General features: G+C 50.4%; 1 protein-coding gene across 6 annotated transcripts in view; it reads right to left on the reverse strand.

The window, feature by feature from the left end:
• wdr35 (WD repeat domain 35) overlaps window positions 1-25,655 on the reverse strand; it is a 33,136-nt gene that overhangs the window by 3,588 nt on the left and 3,893 nt on the right. For 3 of the 6 annotated variants that reach the window (XM_061247942.1, XM_061247964.1, XM_061247936.1), the window contains 21 exons: window positions 24,935-25,063; window positions 24,170-24,303; window positions 23,278-23,443; window positions 22,701-22,846; window positions 22,130-22,255; window positions 21,555-21,740; window positions 20,295-20,406; window positions 18,925-19,069; window positions 17,367-17,436; window positions 16,556-16,609; window positions 15,852-15,961; window positions 15,210-15,426; window positions 13,961-14,041; window positions 13,688-13,824; window positions 10,217-10,420; window positions 8,286-8,432; window positions 6,794-6,926; window positions 5,354-5,464; window positions 3,522-3,686; window positions 3,047-3,187; window positions 1,678-1,834 (listed from right to left, as the gene is read on the reverse strand). In XM_061247942.1, the coding sequence (XP_061103926.1) occupies window positions 1,678-1,834; window positions 3,047-3,187; window positions 3,522-3,686; window positions 5,354-5,464; window positions 6,794-6,926; window positions 8,286-8,432; window positions 10,217-10,420; window positions 13,688-13,824; window positions 13,961-14,041; window positions 15,210-15,426; window positions 15,852-15,961; window positions 16,556-16,609; window positions 17,367-17,436; window positions 18,925-19,069; window positions 20,295-20,406; window positions 21,555-21,740; window positions 22,130-22,255; window positions 22,701-22,846; window positions 23,278-23,443; window positions 24,170-24,303; window positions 24,935-25,063 (2,871 nt within the window). Of the gene's footprint in view, window positions 1-1,677; window positions 1,835-3,046; window positions 3,188-3,521; window positions 3,687-5,353; window positions 5,465-6,793; window positions 6,927-8,285; window positions 8,433-10,216; window positions 10,421-13,687; window positions 13,825-13,960; window positions 14,042-15,209; window positions 15,427-15,851; window positions 15,962-16,555; window positions 16,610-17,366; window positions 17,437-18,924; window positions 19,070-20,294; window positions 20,407-20,788; window positions 20,822-21,554; window positions 21,741-22,129; window positions 22,256-22,700; window positions 22,847-23,277; window positions 23,444-24,169; window positions 24,304-24,934; window positions 25,064-25,655 lie in introns of all 6 variants that reach the window. The other 3 variants (XM_061247957.1, XM_061247950.1, XM_061247973.1) reach the window with 2 other exon arrangements.

The following is a 25,655-nucleotide window of genomic DNA, read 5'->3' on the forward strand; positions in this document are numbered from 1 at the left end:
AAGCGGGCTGACTCTGACTCTGACCCCTTTAATGAACGGGGTCCTGTTTACGACGCCTCTGCCTGGGGGTCTGTATGATTTAAAGGGCCGGTGTGTCCGAGGGTTCGGCATGACCTCTGACCCTGACCTCCCCCCGGAGCGGCCTGTCCATCACACCTGGCTCTGCATTTACACTGTACTGTGTAGTGACCCCTGTGACCCCGCTGTGACCTCTGACTGAAAATGTCCACCAATTACACGGGCTGTTCCAGCAGGCAGGCAGACAGAATTCCCTGAAGGGATACGTCTCCATTCTCCATCTCAGCAGACTGGCTGTATGGACCTCATTGGACAACCTTGCTTCAAGATGCTTTCTTTGACAATTAGTTTGCTCGTTTAACACAGTGCTAATTGGACGAAGCAAATTTCCCAGTGATTAGCAGATGAAAATCGTGATCGAATGGTTGTGACAAAATTCCGCCACAACAAAATATAACAGGAAAAAAAGAGGCTCTGACAGCACTGTGTTAAGGTGTAGTGAATGCACTGTGTTCAGGTGCTCTGTTGATCAGTGTGCTCAGGTTTTGTCGAGACAGTTGTGTTGAGGTTCTGTAGTGAGAACAGTGTGTTGAAATTCTGCAGCGACATAAGTGTGTTGAGGTTCTGTAGTGAGAACAGTGTGTTGAAATTCTGCAGTGTGTTGAGGTTCTGTAACGACAGCAGAGTACTGATGAGCAGGGAAAGTGTTGAGGTGTTGAGGTGTGGCAGTCAGAGTGGTGTGAGATGCTGTAGACACAGAAACGTGTTGAGGGTACAGCAGAACGTTGAGGCTCTGCACTGACAGGTCAGTGCTGAGGTACGGTGGAGGCAGAAATGTGTTAGGGTGCCACAGTAACAGCAGCAGGCCTGGGTCAAGTACGTCATTGTTTTGGATTCAAACACTTTTCTACGCTTTACTAAGCTTGTCTCGGGTATTGGAACCAATTCTCACGAAGAGTGCAAACACCGCCTTCTGGTCCTCTGGTCCTGTGATCATCCGAGCACAGGGAAGTATCTGAATCCAGAAGGGGAACGTATCTGAACCCAGAAGGGGACCGTATCTGAATCCAGAAGGGGAACGTATCTGAATCCAGAAGGGGAACGTATCTGAATCCAGAAGGGGAACGTATCTGAACCCAGAAGGGGAACGTATCTGAACCCAGAAGGGGAACGTTTCTGAACCCAGAAGGGGAACGTATCTGAACCCAGAAGGGGAACGTTTCTGAACCCAGAAGGGGAACGTATCTGAACCCAGAAGGGGAACGTGTCTGAACCCAGAAGGGGAACGTATCTGAATCCAGAAGGGGAACGTATCTGAATCCAGAAGGGGAACGTATCTGAATCCAGAAGGGGAACGTATCTGAACCCAGAAGGGGAACGTATCTGAATCCAGAAGGGGAAAGTATCTGAACCCAGAAGGGGAACGTATCTGAACCCAGAAGGGGACCGTATCTGAATCCAGAAGGGGAACGTATCTGAATCCAGAAGGGGAAAGTATCTGAACCCAGAAGGGGAACGTATCTGAACCCAGAAGGGGAACGTGTCTGAACCCAGAAGGGGAACGTATCTGAATCCAGAAGGGGAACGTATCTGAATCCAGAAGGGGAACGTGTCTGACCCAGGCCTGAGCGGCGGTGTGAGAGGGTGTCGGGTCGGTACCGGTCCTCATGGCCGGGTCCACGTAGCCCTCGTACAGCTGCCTCTGGGCCAGCAGGAAGAAGTGGTAGGCCTCGGCCCCGCGCCACGCGCTGTCCACCATCCGGCTGTGAGACGTGGCCGAGTCCTCCTCCAGGAGCCCGTCCAGCGCCGACGTGGCCTGGGGGGAGAGGGGGGTACCCCAAATCTCACACTCAGTCACAGGCCTGCCTATAGAGGGTACCCCAAATCTCACACTCACTCACAGGCCTGCCTATAGAGGGTACCCCAAATCTCACACTCACTCACAGGCCTGCCTATAGAGGGTACCCCAAATCTCACACTCACTCACAGGCCTGCCTATAGAGGGTACCCCAAATCTCACACTCACTCACAGGCCTGCCTATAGAGGGTACCCCAAATCTCACACTCACTCACAGGCCTGCCTATAGAGGGTACCCCAAATCTCACACTCACTCACAGGCCTGCCTATAGAGGGTACCCCAAATCTCACACTCACTCACAGGCCTGCCTATAGAGGGTACCCCAAATCTCACACTTACTCACAGGCCTGCCTCTCAGGAGAGAGGGGGGTACCCCAAATCTCACACTCAGTCACAGGCCTGCCTATCAGGAGAGAGGGGGGTACCCCAAATCTCACACTCAGTCACAGGCCTGCCTATCAGGAGAGAGGGGGGTACCCCAAATCTCACACTCAGTCACAGGCCTGCCTATCAGGAGAGAGGGGGGTACCCCAAATCTCACACTCAGTCACAGGCCTGCCTATCAGGAGAGAGGGGGGTACCCCAAATCACACATTCAGTCACAGGCCTGCCTATAGAGGGTACCCCAAATCACACACTCACAGACCTGCCTATCAGGAGAGAGGGGGGTACCCCAAATCTCACACTCACTCACTCACAGGCTTGCCTATTGAGGGGTACCCCAAATCTCACACTCACTCACAGGCCTGCCTATCAGGTAGTAGGGCTACGGTTAACAGCTACAGGTAGATGTGACGGAGGTGGAGGAGAGTTGCTCTGCTTTGTCATCTGTTCCTTAAAGTGATGTGGAAATCTGGCCAGAAAGTTCAGACATTTCCTGCTGCTGTACAGTGCAGTGACTTACAGTGGGAAATCTATAACCCCTTTCTGTCAGGCAAATGTGTACTGCGATGGAGAATAAATAAGGGATGAAGCCATAATTATTTATTATGGTTTTATTATTACGGATTTCTGACCTTCTCTTCTTTGTCTTTGACGTCTCAGTCAATCTCAGATGATTGGCATTTATTACAGAAAAGAATGATGCCTTGCGTATATTTTTCTCAGTTGATGGTGTGATAGCTGTGTATTATTTGTATTATGTGGGGTTCACGGTAGCGGTGTGGTACCTCAGACTTCTTGCCCTTGGCCTTGCTCTGCTGGGAGCTCTTGACCTGGTCATGGTAGCTCTCCACCAGCAGGGCGGCGAGCACGTACAGCTTCTTCACCCGCAGGGGTTTGGTCCTCTTCCCGGCCTCCTCGTCCGCGATCTGCCAACGCGCAAATAAAGCGAAAATAACGCGCAAATAAAGCACTTCCGTTTACCCGCGGACCCAGACCGCCGTCCGGCCAACATCCGCCGAACACTCGGCACACATGTGGGAAGCGCACACATTCCGGAAAAACACACATTCCATTTTTTCCCCCCTAGCATGGAGGACTTGCATGACGTGACCTCACAAAGGAATTCCACACATTTCGGAACTTGGAAGTCCAGTATGTTCTGGAACACCTTGACCTGTCCTGGTGTGTTCCGTCGCTGACAGAAGGGTTCCGTGTTCCGCCCACCCACGGGGAAACTACGTCCGTAGCGTAGCCCGTTACCTTAAACATGAGCTTCGCCGCGTCCAGGAAGTGATGCGCCTTCCGGTACAGCTCCACCGCTTCCAGAATCTTGTTCTTCTCCAGCAGATGGGACGCATATTTGGCCAAGAGGGACCCGATCTCCTTCATGTTGTGGTTTTTGGCCAGTTCTACTGCCTTGTTCCACTGTGTAAAAACAAGGTAAGATGTGTAAGAGCAATTTTCTTAATTGATTCTTAATTGACAATGTGTGTTAACATAAAGACAATCACGTGATTACAAATAACCTTTCAGTGATAACCCTTATTACTATTAGACCACTTTCTGAATTGAGTGCTTACTAGGAGTCTTTCTCTGTCTCTTTCCCGGCAGACAGACAGCCTTTGACCTTAATGTCTCTGCTTCTCATACTGATAAATGTTTGTGGCCAGCTTCATGTCTTTTTGTTTTGGTAAAGCCCCCCCTTCTGTAAAAGTGTGTATTAGAGTCTTACTATGTCTGATTCAAATCAGAAAGCCGGTAAGCTTTCTCACTTTCTGTCCTTTCTTTGCAAATAAATCCGAAAGTTAAACTCAAGTATAGCTATCGTTGTTTTTACTGGGATCTGTTTCATCAGACGATGCTCACCTGTGAAATGTTAAAAAGGGCATTTTCCCCAAACAGTTGCAAACACAGCCGCATTTGCAGTATAAATGAACACATCTCTCCGAAGCCATAAAACTCAAGGCACGTTCTTATTTTTGTGGTGACGGGAAGGATGACATTTTAAATTCCCCACTCACAGCACCTCATGAAGAACACACAATAAGATCAAAATGTAGACAGAACCCCAAACCACCGAACACGGCGTTGATGGCACACTCTTGCACTGCATTGAGACTGTCCACCTGCAGTGTTAAATATACCCAGCAAGAGCTCCACTATTAACACACTGATCAGCGCTACGCAGACACGCCCCTTCCTTTTCCCGAGACGCACATCGTTATCACAGCAGGGGGGCCATCTGGTAACCCGGCAACCGCAGGAAGTTAAGGAGCGGGCGGCTTTGTGAAGCGCTGCGTGCAGAGGAAGTAGAATCGAGGAGAGAGGTTAATTTCCTGTAATTAGCGGTGTCAGGGAACAGCGCTGTCTCGCAGGGAACCCAAAACACAGCCAATGCGCAGGAACAAGAAACAGGACTAAACGCGCAGAAGTGGGTGAAAAGACCGTGGAGTCGAGCGTGTGGCTGACTCTGTTATTCCAGCCGTAGTTCTAGCAATGTGGTGTGAGGCGTGAGATGGACCGGTGTATGGTTAACTCCCCTGGATTGTTCTGGCAGCTTCAGAAACTACATCATACGGTGATTACTTCCTTGTCTTCCTGACGAGGAGAACAGGCAGTTTAGCCCTTGTAGGCTGGTCATTTTCCCTACAGTTTACAGGGCACCCAGTACCCCTGTTGCTGACCAGCCTCTCCGAATGTAATGTCACACAGTACCTGAACATAATGGCGGCTGATGCAGTGCACTGTCTATTATAATCTCCTTGGTAAATTCCTCAGTTGTGTATTTTTGTTTCCACTCAAAGGGCCTCACCTGAACCTCACCTGGACATTACATTACAGGCATTTGGCAGACGCTTTTATCCAGAGCGACGTACAGTTGATTAGACTAAGCAGGAGACAATCCTCCCCTGGAGCAATGCAGGGTTAAGGGCCTTGCTCAAGGGCCCAACGTCTGTGGGGATTTTATTGTGCCTACACTGGGATTCGAACCACCAACCTTGCCTGTCCCAGTCATTTACCTTAACCACTATGCTACAGGCCGCCCACCTGGACCTCACCTGGACCTCACCTGGACCTCAAATGGACCTCACCTGGTTCAGGTGCACACAGGCGTCGACCGCAGCCTTTGGCTGGTTGCACTTCAGATACGCATTCACCGTCTGGTCACACATGCCGACCGTGACGAACATCTGACCAATATCCTGCAGCCCGGATGAAGAGAGGAACGCACACACACACACACACATACACACACACGCACACACACACGCACGCACACGCGCGCGCACGCACACGCACAAGCACACACACACGCACACACACACATATACATACACACACACAAACCCGCACGCATACACACACACACACACACACACATACACACACAAACACACACGCACACACACACACACACACATGCACACGCACACACACACACACGCGCACACACACACACACCCACAAACATGCACATACACACCCACACGTACACACACGCAAACACACGCATACACGCACCCCACACACGCACACACACACACATGCACACACACTCGCACACACACGCAAACATGCACACACACACCCACACATACACACACGCATACACGCACACACACACACCCCACACACACACACGCACACAAACAGAAGAGGAGAAAAAGCACAGCACTCAAACAGATTGGCAGAGGGTACTGTTGGCGCACATATTTTCTCTGTGTGATTTGGGACACACGCTCCGTATCTCCCACCCCCATTATTACTGTTTCTCACATGAGCAGCGCTGCACATGTTGGAGTGCGGGAGGTCAGGTGGGAGGAGATAGCCTAGCCTAGCCACGGGCGGCCATTTTGTGCCCTGCACGCTAAACTGCTTCTGCTAAGACCCGGAACTCTCCTCAACCTCCCACACAGCTGTAAACACCTGAGGCTGTAGCCTTCAGGCTAATGGCGCTACAGTGTAGATTAAGGGTTAGAGAACCCTGGTACTGCCATCGTTCCCATGAGAAACGTGCTTAGCCTGAATTGTTACAGCACACAGTTAAATGCAAAAGTACTGGGAAAGAGATGTATAAAAATGGTTGTGAATCCAACATGGATCACCCAATATGGAAAACTGACAGTCTGCACTTTAACCTCATATTCATTATTTGATATCAAATCCAAAATAGAGACAAAACAACGAAAACTCACTCACCCAATACTTTTGCATTCAACTGTATGTCCAACAGTGCACCCGGAGCGCATGCAGAACCGTGGGTCAGAATCTGTGGCTAAGGGCTTTTGCTAAGCCAGGGACCAAGGGTCAAGCTCCAGTCCCAGAGGGCCACAGTGTCTGCTGGTATTTATACTTTCCTCTCAATCAGCAGCCAGTTGAGGAGAAGGCCTTGAGAACAAGGTGTGTGAACTCTTTCGCCAATCGATGACGTGAATCAATCGCCCTTGCTGAAAGACCCCGGCGGACACAGCGGCCCTCCAGGGCTGGAGTCAGACGCCCCAGCGCTAAGCCAGGCTAACGGACAGGCTCACCGGGAGCAGTTTGTGGTTCTCGGGCAGCGAGCTGGCCAGTCTCTCCAGGCCCTCGTAGTCCTCCAGCATGTAGTAGCACTCAGCCAGACGCTCCTGGTTCCGGCCCTGCAGGTAGTACTGCACCGCGTTCACCCTGCAGAGGGAGCGCAGTGGTCATATACACCACTGTATATTCTATCACTATTAATATACCCACCATTACTGCCTATTACTAATATACCCACCATTACTCACTATTACTAATATACCCACCATTACAGCCTATTACTATTAATATACCTACCATTACAGCCAATTACTAATATACCCACCATTACAGCCTATTACTAATATACCCACCAATACTGCCTATTACTGCTAATATACCGACTGCCTAAACCCCCTACTCATATTCACAGAGTAGAGCTGTTCATTACTCACTAGTAGGGGCGACCTGTAACGTAGTGGTTAAGGTACATGACTGGGTTCGATCCCCGGTTTAGCCACAATAAGATCCGCACAGCCATTGGCCCCTTGAGCAAGGCCCTTAACCCTGCATTGCTCCTGGGGAGGATTGTCAGTGCTGACATGCCCCTCTGAAGGAGGAGTAGTGGTTAGTGAACTGAGATTTGTTCAGAAGCAGACCAACCACAAGGCTGCCGGTTAAAGTCCTGGATTTTACCACTGCTCGTGTACCCTTGAGGGATAAATACACAGGGATATGTGCATTCATATTGCCCTGTATAACGAGGGAACACGTGAAACGTAAACTGTGAAAGTAGGCCATGATAAGGTGTCTCATAAGCAAATTGTTGTTTTTTTATCAGATTTGGCATATTTAAGCATGTATGAAAGAGAAGACTACTGTTACTGTATCAGTAGTATTATAGTTTGTGTTACTCTATCAGTAGTATTATAGTAGTGTTACTGTATCAGTTGTATTATAGTTTGTGTCACTCTATCAGTAGTATTATAGTAGTGTTACTGTATCAGTAGTATTATAGTTTGTGTTACTCTATCAGTAGTATTATAGTAGTGTTATTGTATCAGTAGTATTATAGTAGTGTTATTGTATCAGTAGTATTATAGTTTGTGTTACTGTATCAGTTGTATTATAGTTTGTGTCACTCTATCAGTAGTATTATAGTAGTGTTATTGTATCAGTAGTATTATAGTTTGTGTTACTCTATCAGTAGTATTATAGTAGTGTTATTGTATCAGTAGTATTATAGTTTGTGTTACTCTACCAGTAGTATTATCGTAGTGTTACTGTATCAGTAGTATTATATTTGTGTTACTGTATCAGTAGTATTACAGTAGTGTTACTGTATCAGTCGTATTACAGTTGTGTTACTCTATCAGTGGTATTATAGTTTGTGTTACTCTATCAGTAGTATTACAGTAGTGTTACTGTATCAGTAGTATTATAGTACTGTTACTGTATCAGTAGTATTACAGTAGTGTTACTCTATCAGTAGTATTACAGTTTGTGTTGTGGATACGGGAGCAGCACCATTTCTGTCGGTCGGCGAAGTAGTCCCCGATGGCGTTGTAGGCCTGCTCCAGCAGAGCGTCATCACAGTCCCCCGAGCCTGACTTCAGCAGCTGCAGCACCCGGAACCAGTCCCCCAGCTTAATCCTCAGGCTGATCGCCAGGTCCCTGTGGGATGAGGCCAGGAGGGGGCGCTGTTACAGAGAGCCCAGCACACTACACCTGGAACCAGTGCCCCAGTACAGAGAGCCCAGCACACTACACCCAGTGCACCAGTAGGGGGTGCTGTTCCTGTCTCAGTGAAACAGACCTGTGTTGCTATTTCTAATGTTAATTTTTTTGCAGGGGATTGCAATGTGTCAATTTATCAGTGACATAAAAAAGCACAACGTAATAACGTACTGAAGTAATGACATTACATCACAAAGTGATCATACAGACAATAATATGTTCTTTAATACAGAGCATTATTAATACATTTCCGGATGCAATTATTATAACTGAACATAACAGTAGGTATTTTAGAAATTTACACAAAGTTTTGCTACATTTTGTCGTGATCATTGTAGTGGGGGTGGGGGGAGAGCTGCTAAGGTAGTGAAAGTGTCTGAGCCCCCACCTGTACTTGCACCACACACAGTCAGTTCAGACCCTGCGCCATCGTCCCATAGACAGTCGACACCACCATCCCGCACGGCGGGGACAGGGGCAGGGGCAGGGGCAGGGGCAGGGGCAGGGACAGGGGCAGGGGCAGGGGCAGGGGCAGGGGCAGGGACAGGGACAGGGGCAGGGGCAGGGGCAGGGGCAGGGGCAGGGGCAGGGACAGGGACAGGGACAGGGGCAGGGGCAGGGGCAGGGGCAGGGGCAGGGACAGGGGCAGGGGCAGGAGCAGGAGCAGGGGCAGGGGCAGGGACAGGGGCAGGGGCAGGGACAGGGCAGGGACAGGGGCAGGGGCAGGGGCAGGGGCAGGAGCAGGGGCAGGGGCAGGGGCAGGAGCAGGGGCAGGGGCAGGGACAGGGCAGGGAAAGGGGCAGGGGCAGGAGCAGGGGCAGGGGCAGGGGCAGGAGCAGGGGCAGGGGCAGGGACAGGGCCGTATCCTGTGGGAATGTGTGCAGGGCTGCTCTGACTGCTCGTGGGCTGTTAGTCAGCTCCTGCAGCACATTTCTCCCCATAATCCTGCTTAAGCTCTCAGAGCCTGCTGAAATTCCTCACCCCACAAACACCCACCTACCACTTAAGCCCCAGGTGTGTGTGTGTGTGAGCGTGTGTGTGACTGAAGAACACAGAAGACCAGCTGTATGTGTAATATGTGATAGAGAAATCGAGAGGTATTACACGTGTGTGTGGAATGGGCAACAGAGTAATTATACAGGTAATACACGTGCATGCATACTGTGTGAAGTCACACAGGTATTCCAGGTGGGTATGCCAATGCCAATAATGTAATCTAATGTAATGGTATGTAATGTATGATGTCACACAGGTAATACAGGTGGGTATGTGAAGTGAGGTCACACAGGTATTTCAGGTGGGTGTGTAATGTGTGAAGTCACACAGGTATTCCAGGTGGGTGTGTAAAGTGAGGTCACACAGGTATTCCAGGTGGGTGTGTAATGTGTGAAGTCACACAGGTATTCCAGGTGGGTGTGTAATGTGTGATGTCACACAGGTATTCCAGGTGGGTGCGTAATGTGTGATGTCACACAGGTATTCCAGGTGGGTGTGTAATGTGTGATGTCACACAGGTATTCCAGGTGGGTGCGTAATGTGTGATGTCACACAGGTATTCCAGGTGGGTGTGTAAAGTGAGGTCACACAGGTATTCCAGGTGGGTATGTAATGTGTGAGGTCACACAGGTATTCCAGGTGGGTATGTAATGTGTGAGGTCACACAGGTATTCCAGGTGGGTGTGTAATGTGTGATGTCACACAGGTATTCCACGCGGGCTCACCTGCGGTCCATGTCCAGGTACATGCGCTCCGCCTCCTCGAAGCGGCTGAAGTAGGCTGCCACCTCGGCCTGCTTCATGGCCTCGCTGTGCAGGCTCCCCAGCCTCTTCACCAGCTCGATGCCCTGGTAGTCCTTACAGCGCACGAAGGCCTGCTCCGCCGTCTTCAGGTCCAGCTTCTGCAGCGCGGCTTCTGCCAGGAGGCGCCTGGGAGGGGAGAGGGGCAGGGGGTGAGCTGGGGGTGAGCAGGGGGTGAGCTGGGGGTGAGCAGGGCTCGGACTGGGTTAAAACACCCCCACCCACAGTTCAACTTTTCAACCTGTATGCGTGTCTGCACTGTAGTTCCTAAAGTTGTAGTCGTCTTCGTATGGCAGTTACAGACTTGATCTGTCTACCTTGTGTACTGGACCCATGTTCATGGCCTTACAATAAATCATGTATGAATTGTACCTCCTTTGACGTGTTTGCTTGTTTGTTCTATGACCTTAACGTGCCCGGTTTTATACATCTCTTTGGATAAAAGCGTCCGCTAAATAAAATGTTATGTGGGCGACATGGGGGCGACATGGCTCAGGCAGTAAGAGCAGTCGTCTGGCAGTCGGAGGGTTGCCGGTTCGATCCCCCGCCCGGGCTGTGTCAAAGTGTCCCTGAGCAAGACACCTAACCCCCAAATGCTCCTGACGAGCTGGTCGGCGCCTTGCATGGCAGCCAATCGCCGTTGGTGTGTGAGTGTGTGTATGAATGGGCGAATGAGAAGCATCAATTGTACAGCGCTTTGGATAAAGGTGCTATATAAATGCCAACCATTTTATATAATGTAATGTGGAACCCGCCACCCCGGCTGCTAAAAACCTGCTACTTTCTGACGGTAAAGTGACCAAGCCAAGAACAAGCACACGTGTTTTCCATTACCGCAATCATAACACCTCCAGTTTGGAGCGGCTACTGCTTGTGCTGAACATGAAGCGGAGCCTGGGTTACCCTGGGAAGAACTGGGCCCAGGCACACACAGGAATTCCACCCCATTGACCGTCACACTCACCAAGAGCATACATCCCCAAACCTGAGAGAGGCAGAGCAGGTTTATTTCTGAAGGTCAACACGGCGCGTTGGACACTCATTACGTACGACGGGCCAGCGCAGGGAGAGCGTGAGCAGGAGAGGCGTTCTCTGGTTTTACGAGCCGTTTGTAAACTCCACGCGGTGTGGACCGACGGGATTCCACAGCTGTGACCTCTGACCCCGCGGCTCGCCGTGCGTGACCGGGTTCGAGCGCGTCTGCATTCCTCTCGCCGAAAGGCCTTCTCGCCGGCGAAACCTCGCTTTCGGCCTCCTCGCTTTCGCCACCCCAGACATCCCGACCGTATGACGATCCCGCTCAATCGCTTCCCGCCGTTGCACATGTTTAATCCCAGGCAACACAAGCCTTCTTTCAGCCCGGGAACTTTCTGTGCGTTCCGTTTAATAATTTATGTTTTGGTAACTATATGATATTACGGGCGATCAAGGCTCTTTTACAAAGAGGGTCCTGCATAATCCTCGGGGTGTGAAATTCCTGCGGTGTTCCTCAAGGGTCAACACTTGGCATGATAGATCATATAGTTGTCTACGTGAGGGAATTATCGGCGATTTATGACCGAACCGGGCTGTTCCCGTCCCCCGTAGATCTGAGGGTTACTTACCTGTGTCCCGGGCACCGACGCTGCCGTCCCGGGGCACGGACGGCCCCGGGGGGGGGGGGGGGTGTGCGCGGGGCATGTGAAACCCTCGCCCCGCCACGGGGTCAGGGGTCACCGTTTCTCCTTGACTCCTTGCGGGTTTTTTTGGAAGTGCTAAAAGCCCCCCCCTCTCCCCGCAGCGATGCCTCCCGCGGGACGGCAGGACTTTCGCAGACCCCCGCATTCCGCCGTGCGCTGTGAGAATTGACACAGGGAGCTGAAATCCAGCGGCGGCCGCGGGGAGCTCCCATCAATCACCCCGCGCGCTCGCGAAAACAGCGCCGTAAATCCCCGCGCACCGCCCGCCCGTCAGGGACAGCTGCCGCGGCCCATTCAGGGCCCGATCGAACCAGGGGCGCCCAAACCGATCTCTGATGCGACCCCGAAGGAATGCTCACAAACCCGCACGACCCCTGCACCCCCCCCCACCCGCACACACGCCTCACGCCTAACAACACCGCTCAGCCCAGGCTGGGTCGCCGAAATACCGCAACCTCTCACGCCTGTATCGGGCTGTTGCGATGTTCGACATGTACTGTCCTACATTCACGTACTTCAAAGAGACTTTTTCAGGTGACCCCCATCCTGAAACCAGACGACCCCATACGGGGTTGTGACCCACAATTTGGAACCAATGATCTATATTCTGTATTTATTATGTACCGGCTTCAAAAAACACAAAAACGTGTACACTTTAAAGCGTCCTGCGTTTCCCGCCCCGCCCGTGGGGTGCAGAATCGGGGGTTAAAGCGCGATGTTCTCCAGCCCTCGTCAGACGGTGACGCACGGGCCACGGCGGGCCACGGTTTCCGACGGCAACGCTCCCTCTCCGGGGGGAACTGGCGTTCATCATCGCCGGCGTCATCTTCGTCATCGTCGCCCCTCTCCCTCGTCATCGGACGGACCGCGAACGCACTTCCCCCGCCCGCTGCGCGTCTGAACAAACACATCTGCCACGGCCCCCCCCCCGTGCGGTCGGGTCGGGCGCGCGTGTGTGGTCGCGGTCGCCGCATGTGACCCGTGTGTGTGTTTAGCCGTCTGCGAGAGGCCCCGTGGGCTGCAGCCAAGAGGCCGCAGCTCCGCCTGTCCCAAACGCCAGCCGAGGGCCCGTCCCGCCTTTCTCCCTCCGTTTCTGAGTTATAGGCTCTCATTTCTCACGGACGGTGGGTCAGTTTAATGGGAAAGTGGGTGAGGGGGCTGTTGGGTGGCGGACAGGCCCCCAGAGACAGTACCCCCAGAGGTGCTGAACCCGGACCGCGCCAGTGATGACTGGGGCCAGAAGCCCCACAGCAGGGGCTTCAAACTCGTTACTCCAGTCCTGGAAGGCACAGTCTCTGCTGGCTTTTGTGATGACCGTGGCTACCTGTGCAGCAAATGGAGGCTAGCTGTGCAGCTAACTGAGGCTACCTGTGCAGCTAATGGTGCTAACGGGGGCTACCATTGCAGCTAACGGGGGCTACCTGTGCAGGTAAAGGGGCTAACAGAGGCTACCTGTGCAGGTAAAGGGGCTAACAGAGTGTACCAGTGCAGGTAAAGGGCCTAACAGAGTGTACCAATGCAGGTAAAGGGCCTAACAGAGTGTACCAGTGCAGGTAAAGGGCCTAACAGAGTGTACCTGTGCAGGTTAAGGGCCTAACAGAATGTACCAGTACAGGTAAAGGGCCTAACAGAGTGTACCAGTGCAGGTAAAGGGGCTAACAGAGTGTACCTGTGCAGGTAAAGGGGCTAACTGTGGGGGTATCCGGGGCGTGTTTACCAGAGTCTGGGGTGGGGGTTGTCCTCGATGAACAGCGAGGCGTCGTCGATGCCCACTTTCTCTATGAGCGCGCGGCTGTCCCTCAGTGAGCGGATCTCAAAGGTGATGAGGTAATCCTTATTGGGTCTGTCGGGGTCCTGCGGGGGGGGGGGGGGTCAAAGAGCGACCGTCTAGATCACCATCTCAACACATCAAACTCATCCTGAAGAAATAACATTTTACTACGACTGTGATTACAACTAACGGTACAATACTGTTTCCATAAACCGTTACCTTCAAGATTTCATCCAACAGGACTGATTTTATTTCCAGGTCTTCAAAGTTGCATATATAGCCTGACGTCTGGATGGGCTCCTGGGTATGGGAATACGGACAACATCAAAGGGCGACCGCAGAGAGAGGATCGGAGCGCTCCCCGTTGCGTAAGAGAGATTTCAGAGCTTCAAACGTGCCACACACACATTCCCACACAGTGCATGAGGGAAAATGGTTCCACGGTGACAGCACATCAAAAGCGGCGGGCGAAAGATATTTAATAAAGGAAAAACGGCTTTGGATCATGAACGAGGCGCTGATCTAAACCGGAGTCACGCCACACGGATTACGTCTCCGAGCGAAGTCACGAGGTTCGCGGCGCTATTTAATGTATTTGATGTCGTTAAATACCGACCGAACGTTAAAAAAAACACATTCAGCAGAAACGGCCGTACGATGAAATGCCGCCTACGGCTTTCTGCGATGCTTTACAGCGACCTTCGTTCGGGGCATTTCGTGCGGAGACGTTTAAGAGAGCTGGAACAGATGCTGGGTAGCGCTGTGTGCTGACGTGTTTTATGAAAAGCCCGCGGCCTTCCGGCGGGTTTGTTTGCAGAGTGCAGTGAGGTGCCAGAGGTGACGTACGCTTCGCCCCGCGGGAGGAGAGCCAACGCACACTCCGCCGTTCGGGCTGAGAGCTGGTCCCTCTGAGGACCCCTCTCCTCTCCGGACGGCACCCCTCCCCACCGCTCTGTCATTTATTGTCTGTTTACTTCCATCAAAGTTGTTCATGGCAGTTATGGTGTCGCACTTGTGTGGAATTGTGTTATTGTCACTCGCATCATACTTGCCAGGACTGTTTAAATGCTGTTTTTGTTGTGTTGATTTTTCTCAACATGTTACTCTACAGGACCCAAGTTCTTATCTACGTGGTCACTTCTGGCACATGGAACTGTACTTATTTTCAGTGCACTTGTACCTGCTCATGCTGCAGGTTGCTCTGCATAAGAGCTTCTGCCAAATGCCTGTAACGCGACATAATGTCACGTCCAGGTCCAAGTTCTGGAACAATGAACCAGGTTCGCTCTATCCTCTGGTTCCAGGTTCTGGAACCCAGAACTGGGTTCTCGCTAACCTCTGGTTCCGGGTTCCGGAACTCAGAACCGGGTTCCCTCTCACCTCCGGGTCCAGGTTCCGGAACACAGAACCGCGTTCCCTCTCACCTCCGGGTCCAGGTTCCGGAACACAGAACCGCGTTCCCTCTCACCTCCGGGTCCAGGTTCCGGAACACGTACATCCGGGTCTTCTCCATCATGGCGAACAGGTCCGGGTTGTCGTTGGCCCACTTCATGTCCCACACGTCCTTGCGCTCGAACTTCAGGGGGTCCCCGGGGCCCGTCTGCTCCCCTGAGCTGTCGCCGGTCGACCGGGGCTCCAGGTCGAAGAACGTCAGCACCCCGGTGATGTCTATGATGGCCAAACGACTGCAGGACATACTCCGGGTCAATTAGTGGGTCAGAATCGAACTAATCTCTCTAAATCTGCTGTATAAATCAGGACAAATAAGGGGCCAAAATATGACGTTGTGACGATGTCAACAAACACCAGAAAGATGTGGTTAAAGTTGCATAAAATGTGTCAATCAGGGAATGGTTCAGACCCAAATTCACTGATATTCAATTATATACTTTTCTTATATAAAAAACATTAATGATATTAAAAAATGACTTTTGTAGCTGCGGGTAAACACACTTCAAATCCAGAATTATACAAGGTAAAAAAAGGGGTGTAAGACACAGGAAAACCTTCCAGAAAAACGTGGTTAGATTTGGATCACCCAATCGTTAATCGATCTGGTAAAGACAGAATGACCTGAAGTGGGACTTCATCCCAGAACAGAACGCTGTACCTGGAGCTGCAGTTGAGTGACAGCTGGTAGGCCCTGTAGTTGAGGGAGTATTTCTGCACCAGGCCGATGTTGGGCAGACTGTACCGCTGAATGCTGCCCGACTCCCTGCCCTGCAGACAACATCAGCACAACGTGGCAGCCATCTTAATCCCTGCTGTCGTACTGCCATTTTAATCACTCATCGTTATCATTAATCACTGCCTTATGAACCTGCGTGGCAAATTGACCTTTGATTAGACAGACTGTCACAATCAATAACACATACACTGTAATTACAAAATAGAAATGAGGTGTGGCTATAAAACACATCCTGGGAGATAATTGCATTGATTAATTATATCTCAATATTGGTAAATAAACATCCGCTGTTTTAAGGCCAGGTTATAATCCGGCGACAATGTGCAATGGATGTCGCTGGTCGCAGAGACGTTTGGTTTGTGCTCTGGACGACTGGAGTGTGTTTATACTTCTTTCTAAGGACAGCGATCATACTCTACATTGGGAAACAGTAGTTCAATGTTCACTAACTAAGCAGTTTCAGTCGAGTGACTGTTGCTGGAGTAGAAACTGGCGTATAGATTTACTTTAGTTTACACACACGGCACATTCACGAGGGTAGGTCTACAGTACATCCTTCAGCAGCTGTAGCAGTCACAGACTTAGCTCTGCCGACAACAGCGTCCCAAATACAGCCAAATACCTACCACAATGAGAGTCTTGTCTGTCGCTGTGATGCAGCATATGGGATCTCTGGTTCCCTGAGGTTCATGGATAGATAAATACCCAGGTAAACAACACACAGATGCTGACAGAGAATATACAGAAGAAAAAAAGAGATCTTTGTTCCGCTGAGAATAACACTGTCTTTGGGTGGAAGACTAGCGCTGGTAATGTGTGATGAATGTTGTAAAAGGAAGCTCACGGTGCGTTTCCAGGGGGGCCGTAATTGAGGTCGCACCGCACACACTATAGTAAACTGCAAAGCCACATTTATGAATGAAGAGCCAAAGCTTGGGTGGGTTCCTCTGTGGTGTCCGTCACCGAGGTGGACTTTCAACCGCGTGAAACATAAGCATGAAACGGTCAGCCCCCGGCCAAACCAGACGGACCACCTCACACCAGGGCTCCATGACCAGCCCGTGGGTGCTGTCACTCAGGCCGCGTATACTGTAACCGGGCCCAAAGTATGTGGTCTCGCTCAGGCCGTGGGTGCTGACCAGGGATGGAGATAGAAGTGATTTGGGCAGGGACACCAGTGCAATCATCCTATAGTGGACACCTGGACCCACAAGTTTCCCAGGAAAGTGTTTCCTGTTACATCCCCTTAGCTTGGCCCCTTTCCCAGTCATACCCTTTAAGCTCAGCTCCTTTCCTCGCAATGCTCCCTTTTAGCTCAGCCCCTGATTCTGACAGGGACTTCCTGTACAAACGGAGGAGTTCCTGTCCCACGGATGACACGGAAACAGGCCTCTCGGGGAGGTATGAGGATCTCTCTTACTTTAGCACCACACTCACAGTGAAGGCTTTCCCGAAGTCCAGCGTTGATTCACCCACTCCTGAGGGGGTGTCATCAATGTGATAAACCCTACAGAGAGAGAGAGAGAGACAGAGAGAGAAAGGGAGAGGGAGAGAGGGGGAGAGAGAGAGAGAGGGATAGAAAGACAGAAAGAGAGAGTAGGACAGAGAGACAGACAGAGAAAGAGAGAGACAGACAGAGAGAGGGACAGAAAGAGAGAAAAAGAGGGACAGAGACAGACAGTGAGAGAGGGAGAGAGAAAGCGGGACAGAGGGACAGAAAGAGAGAGAAGGAGAGAGGGACCGAGAGAGGAGAAGACACTGTTATTCTAAGACACTGTGTCATTATTCTATGTTATTCCACATTGGTTATATTTTCTTCGTGCTTTGGCATACTGTGTCTATACACATCGTGCCAATAGAGCTCGTATAAACTGAACTGAAAAAGAGAGAAGATAACAGACAACCATGGAGGTCCTGACTCTCGTCCAGGACCACCCTCAGGTGTGACCCGTTGCCATGGAGAGAGCCGCCCTTTTCCGTGAAGTTTCCACGTCAACGGACACGGCAGTAACACAACCTCACAAGTGCGAGTTCTAATAACACATATCGATGCAGGAAAAGGAACCAGGTGAGCGTAGGAGAAACTCTGCGCACAGTGAGGGTCACTGTAACCAATCGGGTGTCTCTGATCAGGAAGTGCGTCCCCTAAAACCCTGCTGACCGGAGAGGACAGTGGGGTTCAGCCTATCCAGCAACTCAGTAGAAATCTTTTACGACAGAAAACAGCAGATTGACAATCGGCTCATCCACTGGACGTGGACTGGCCCCATAGAGGGTGAAGATAAAATGCTGGCTAAAACAATACAAACCAACTTTCTGTCTAAAACAGTACAAACCATAATTCTGTCTAAAACTATACAAACCATCTTTCTGTGCAAAACAATACAAACCAACTTTCTGTGCAAAACAATACAAACCAACTTTCTGTGCAAAACAATACAAAGCAACTTTCAGCGTAAAACAATACAAAGCAACTTTCTGTGTAAGACAGTACAAACCAGCATTCTGTGTAAAACAATACAAACCAACTTTCTGTGCAAAACAATACAAACCAACTTTCTGTGTAAGACAGTACAAACCAGCATTCTGTGTGAATCAGTGCAAACCAATATTAACGTGTTAAGTAGCAGTGACTTCGAACACAAATCATTTCCAGCCAATCTGACTTCATACATGGTAATACTGGTATATCAACACTTTAAACAGAAAACAGCGTGTCTTCACACTTTATTGGGCCCATCAGGTGCCAAGCTGATAAAGTGATTCTTAGTCTAAATGTGACAGAAAGGCATTAATAAAACTCGGGGCACAGGACATTTTTTTGGGAGGGTTTCACAAACTCACAGACCATGAAGGAGCGCTTGATAAATCACCTGGGAAACGCGGGGCGGTGACCTCATCGTCCGCCCGTCTGATGGATGAGTCACGGAGGCGCGATAATGCCCCCCCCCCCCGACCCCCCCCTCCCCGACCCCCCCTCCCTGACCCCCCTCACCTCTCCCGGCCCTCCCTCCTGGTCTTGGCCACCTGGTTGATCTCCAGGGCCGTCAGCTTCTTGGCCACGCGGTACTGCCAGGTGTAGAAGGCCTCCTTGGACGCAGCGATGACGTGCGTCCTCGTCATGGTGACGAACAGCGGGTCTGTCGAAGCACAACGCACAGCAGGGAGGACGGTTACAGGGGCTCACACTTTGCCGGGCTCGTGTGTTCGGAGGAAGGGGCGCTTGTGTCAGGGCTGACGGAAGGTTCCGGATGAGTGCTCGTCGCAATATCCTTGAATGACAGAACACTAAGAGGCAAGCCATCCATGCGTGAAATCTTTTCTTTTTTTCTTTTTTTTTAAAGAAACATTTGCCTTTCAAATCGTTTTCCTGTACAATATTAAAAAGTAGGCTGACCAACTATTCCATAGGGAATTAAAGGGGCCACAGAACTGAATACTGAATACTGAATATTTTCTTACATACTCTCTCACGTTGAGCTTCCTTTAACATGTGGGTTTCCAGACCTTTGACCCGTTAAGGTGCGAGATCACAAATAACGTGATTAGAATGTTCTTAACTGAACATTCTAATGCCGATGTCACAATCACTGCTGGCAACTGAAGGCAACGGAGTTCCAGATTAGGACGCTCTTAACTGAACATTCTAATGCTGATGTAACTGAAAGCAGTAAAGTTCTAGAATTTTGAGAGAGCATTCCAGAAGAGCTGCTCTTCAAAGGTTTGACACCAGACACAACACGGTCAGACATGCAGGACATGCTACGGGATCAGCGGGAGGAATTTTTACGGAATGTCTAGGAAACGGACGCGCGGTCCCTCCGCAGGCCCATGAAAGGCGTGACTGTTGGCGAGCGAACGGGCCCTTTGAAAAGCCCAAAACCCAAACAGAGGCTCACACTACTGCTGTTTGCCTTTCTGCCGTCAGGGGAGGTGTGGGTGGGGGTGGGGTGGTGACCTTTAACAGGAACACCGAACACACTGCAGAAAATGAATAACAAGCCTTTTAGTCTCGTAATAAGACTTAAGGTGTTATCTAATTTTTTCTCTTAATATTAGCTTGTTTGAAGTTAACGTTTGCTTGAAATTTTCTTCTTCCACTGACAAATCTTGAAATCGGTCTTACCTCATTGGTAATATTTTAGTGTTATTCAGCGAAGAAAGTAGAAGAAATTAGATTTGAAGTCTTCATATATATTTTTTTTTTCGCATTGCAGGGCCATCTGCAATTTGACAAATTGTATTTAAACAGCCCTGACATAAAACTCAGCTGTAGGAAGTGCTGCAGTCAGAACAGCAGTCATGGGGGGATGTCTCCCTGCACCGCCATACCCAAACCCACGCTACCAGTCCAGGGTCACTCACCAATGTCGATGTACTTAGAGTCCAGAGGAGTCCCGATGGAGTTACACAGCACCAGCACGTACTGCAAGGGGCAGGAAGATACAGCAGGGTCATGTGACTGTCTTGCTTCAGCCTTAAAAACAAAATCCAGCAATGAGCCTAGGAGCAACACCGCTCACCGCCCACAACACATTCACATTGCAGATCCAGGAAGTGAACACACTGCACATCACACCGTGAGGTCACAAAGGTGTGATTAGAATGCTCTTACCAGAACATTCTAATGCTGACGTAACAATCACTACTGGCAACCGAAAGCAGCGGAGCTCCGGAACGCTAGCGCTAATTGAAAGCAATGACCTTCTAGAACACTGACTCTAGAACTCTAGAACATAAAAAAAAAAACTTATCTCCGAAGGGTTAAGCATCTTAAGTTCAAAATGACAAGAGACAGAATGAAGCACACACACGTGCACAGAGCACACAGGAAGTGACATCAGGAGGAAGTACCGTACCGTCGCTGCTACTGCGTCTGGCTCGGCATCTTCCTGCGCAGCGGTGAATTAAACGGACATATCGAGGGACACGTTAGCTTTGATGAGACCACTCGCCACCCCCCTGCCCCCCAACAAGAGAACCCGCTTTCAACCCCAAAGAAAGAACCATTTACTCCTTTATTCATTTATTAGCCTTTATCAAACAGGAAGGTCACCTGAGAACTGGCTTCTTATTGGCAGTGACAACCAGGGGAAATGAGAGACATTGCAAATCTGACTAGGACCAAAGGTGGAAAAACCAGGTTAAGAAAGTAAAAGTCACCAGTATTTTGTTCCAGTCACCTGGATTTGCTAATTAGCACAATTACTCAGCCAGGAGGCAGAACTAATGAGTAAAATCAGCAGGCTGAGCTCATGGGTGGAAGAAACACACGGCACGACTTTTACTTTCTGACCCCTGGAGTTTGCACCTCTGACCAGGAGACTGGGGGTCAGAGCACTAGTGTGTCAGACAGACACACAGCACAGCACAGCACAGCTCCAAAGATCTCTCTATTCTCAGGCCCATCTGGGTGCTGTTCAGTTTGGCAAACGGTCAGACAGGCACACAGCACAGCTTGGTTCCACAGAACTCGCTATCTCTCTATTCTCAGGTCCATCTATCTGCTTTTCAGTTTGGGAAGAGAGGAGAGGCGGGACTTTCTTGCCAGTCCATTTCTGATCGGGCAGATAGCCCGTGGTGGACCTGCAGTTTTTTCGGGGTTAGGAGGGTTCACCGGTTTACCTGGGGGTGTGAGTCGTCCGCCTTGGTTGCCAGGATACAGAAGTCCCCGCAGGTGGTGATGGACAGCAGGCTCCGGACGTACTTGACGAACTTCTCGTTGTTCTTGGTGTCCCAGAAGACCACGCAGTACTCCAGCCTGTCGGGCCGGGTGTAGGCGTACACCACCGTGTTTGAGCAGTACCCCCACTGTGGGAGAGAGAGAGAGGGAGCGAGGAAAAAGAGAGATAGAAAGAGAGAGTGGGGGAGATTATTACCTGAAGTGGGTCTACCTAACTGGTATGGACTGCTAGCCCCAACCCCCAGATGATCTCTTTGAAAATCAGGATAATGCAGTAAGAAGGAGAGTCTTCCTCACATGATGGGAGATAATCTGAACATATTTTAATAATGGGAATCAGCAATAAACATACATTAATGGCATTTGGCAGATGCTCTCATCCAGAGCGACGTACACTTAGCCTAAGCAGGAGACAATCCTCCCCTGGAGCAATGCAGGGTTAAGGGCCTTGATCAAGGGCCCGACGGTTGTGCTAAGGTGCATGGAGAGCACAGTCCCCAGTGCGTGAGCTGCTCACCTTGTAATCTGGACGGATGTTGGCGAAGTAGATGAAAGAGTCCACAGCCAGGCCTATCCTCAGTCCTCCGCCTTCCCAGGATACCGCAGTCATCTGCTTCCCAGGAACCTTCAGGGTCCGCAAATGCTGTGAGGAGAAGAAGAAGAAGATGACAGCAGACTAGACAACAGAAGAACGTTACACAATACCGCCTGCCCACAACTACACTGCACAAAATTACAGTACAATACCTTATGTATTAAACATAACGCACCAGTATTACTGTTTACATGAATATGCTGACTGGCTTGGTCAATAAACTGAGTAGCTACATATTTGCTATGGGAATACCTAAATCCAGCTCACGCTGCTATAACTGCTGCTACATGCTTGGGATCTTAGTGATTTGTGCAGAGAAAGAGCCTATCTCCTTCCTGCAGCATTCATCGTTCGATTTACCTAATGGTTACTCTAGGAAGAATAGGACTACAATTCCATTCATTCCACACTACAATCAGGTCTTCCTAAGATGATGTCACAGACAAGCCGCAGGAGGAGCTTGCCTCCAGCCTGCCGATTGGACGGGTCGTACCTCTCCAAAGGGGGTGTAGAACTGCACCACGTTGACGTCCTTGTCCATGGTGACGGCTTTCTGCGAGCCGGCGACCGCCAGGACGCTGCCGCACTGGTTCCACTGGATACTGGCCACGAGCATCCCGGTGTCGATCAGAACCGGGTCTGTACCGCGGTGAAAACCAGCCCAGAGACGCCGCGTTACTTACCGCCAACGCAGCTGTTACCCACTCAGTACATACAGTTGCTAAAGTAATTACAGTTGCTATTAATAAGGAATAATAAGGTGCAGTCAGACGTGTAGTGGATACTGACGGAGGGCAGGTGCTGGGTGCTGGGACAGTGGTGTTAGGGTGTTGGGACAGTGGTGTTAGGGTGTTGGGACAGTGGTGTGAGGGTGTTTGGACAGTGGTGTTAGGGTGTTGGGACAGTGGTGTGAGGGTGTTTGGACAGTGGTGTTAGGGTGTTGGGACAGTGGTGTGAGGGTGTTTGGACAGTGGTGCTAGGGCGCTGGGACAGTGGTGCGAGGGTGTGGTTTTGGGTCATCTGACTGTCCCAGATGAACCCCCCATCCCCTCCCCCCCTCGGGTCCTCACTCTCGTCGTTCTCGTAGCGCATGATCTGGCACCTCCCGTTGTCGAAGCAGAGGGCCAGGCAGGGGCAGTCGGGCTCCACGTAGCCCTCTGTTCCAGGGTACCAGTGGATCCCGGAGATGCTCACCACCCCCGTGACGTTCACCAGACAGCTGACCGCCATCCTCATCTGCAACACAGCGCACACTGTTGTTTTAGACAGAATGATGGTTTGTATTGTTTTAGACACGAGGTTGGTTTGCATTTTTTTAGACGGAAAGTTGGTTTGTATAGTTTTAGCCAGCAGTTCATCTTCACCCTCTATGGGGCCAGTCCACGTCCAGTGGATGAGCTGATTGTCAATCTGCTGTTTTCTGTAGTAAAAGATCTGGGTTTCTGCTGAGTTGCTGGATAGGCTGAACCCCGCTGTCCTCTACGGTCAGCAGGGTTGTAGGGGACGCACTTCCTGATCAGAGACACCCGATTGGTTAAAGTGACACACTGCAGGCCGTCGTCCAGGAAAGAGCTAAAAACAGCCTTCGGCTTCAGCCTGCAGGCCATGGCAGTGCGGACTGTAGAGACATCAAACCCAGACCCTGGAGGGCCACAGCGTTCGCTGGTCTTTCACGTGTTTCCCAAATTAAATGCTTCATTTAAGTCGTTGACTCGCCGAAAGCTGAATATGCCACGCTCCTATGTCATCAAGTCCTAAATTGGCTGCCAACTGAAAGGAAACCACAAAAAACCGGCAGACACTGCGGCCCTCCAGGACTTAGCGAGCCAGATATTTAACTAGCTAAGCGGCCTAAGTGGTTCTCCTCACATTCGTGTTCTTATACAGCTGACAGAACGACATGGTTTTATTTCTGAGCTCCATCCTTGATATGGAAACACAAGGCAGTACAGAGACCCTTACAATGAAGTTTCCCTGGTTGTCGTAGATGTGTATTTCTCCGTTGGCCATGCCGAAGAGCAGGATCTTGCTGTCAGGTGACCAGGCCACGTGAGCCAGCTGGATCCCCTTCAGTTCCTTACCCCAGATCCTGTTCCCTGGGAGACGCAAAGACACACACCGGCGTCAGAGATGCACAACGTCACACACGGGCATCAGCAATGCGCAAAGACACACGGGCATCAGCAATGCGCAAAGACACAGACATCCATCAGCAATGCGCAAAGACACAGACATCCATCAGCAATGCGCAAAGACACACACGTTCTCTCTCCTCCGTCTGTTCAGTCAACAATTACTCAACTCTAGACACTTTGGCCACCCTATATGCATAAAAATGCACATCGATTGTAAGACACGAATGTGACAGCATCTTCTAGAGAAAAAGTCAATAAATAGTTGGCAAAAAAGTAGGCCAGCTCTGAAAAACCAGGTTTTGTGGTTTTTCTTCTAAGTTGTTTTTGTTTGTTTTGTTAGTTAGATGACATTACATTATTGGCATTTGGCAGTATTGGCATTTGACTTATCCAGAGCAATGTACAGTTTATTAGACTAAGCAGGAGACAATCCTCCCCTGGAGTAATGCAGGCTCAAGGGCCCAACGGCTGTGCGGATCTTATGGTGGCTACACCGGGGATCGAAACGCCTACCTTGTGGGTCCCAGTCATTTACCTGAACCACTACGCTACAGGCCACCCTAGTTGAGTTGAGGGGCCGCTCCCTACTCACCGTCCACAGAGCCCACGATGACCGCCCCGTCCTCGTACACGATGCAGATCTTCTGGCCGTCAGCGTTCCAGCTCATGCTCCTCACCACAGACTTGTTCCGGTTGTTGATCATCTCCTCGTACCACGAGCCTGTCAGCACCAAACAGGAGTGTAGCGTAGCGGTTAAGGTAAAGGACTGGGACACGCTAGGTCGGTGGTTCTAATTTTCAATATCGCACAGAAATCATTACAGCTTGATCGGGGTGCTGAGAAAGACTTGTTTTTTGTTGATTTATGTGGTTTTATGTGAGAGGACATCTGACGTATTAGAACACAGAAATGTTGGCACTACACTGAAGTGTGGCGGGGTGGCAAATTTTTCTGAAGATATCAGGAAATCATTCTGATTCCAGCAACGTGACATGAACCAAGATGATACAAACGCCATAAACAACTGCAATAATGTTTTTGTGGACCATTTTGAATACAAAAATGTAAAGACTGGGATACAGTAATCTTTCACAGAGGCCGTAACACGATATAACACCTTCGCTCAACTACACAAGCATTCATGAACCCTCATGCTAATGGAAACATACAGTTATAGCACCTGCTAAGAGGCCATCCATATCGCAAGTGATATTGCTATGAATTGTCTAAACAAGTCTAAAAGGAATCCCATTGGTTCGGATCATGTTGAAGCCAGCTTCCATTGGCTACCGCTTCCGCCTCTCCTCGCTCT

Source organism: Conger conger, chromosome 1 (genome assembly GCF_963514075.1).
Source record: "Conger conger chromosome 1, fConCon1.1, whole genome shotgun sequence".
Lineage (NCBI taxonomy): Eukaryota > Metazoa > Chordata > Actinopteri > Anguilliformes > Congridae > Conger > Conger conger.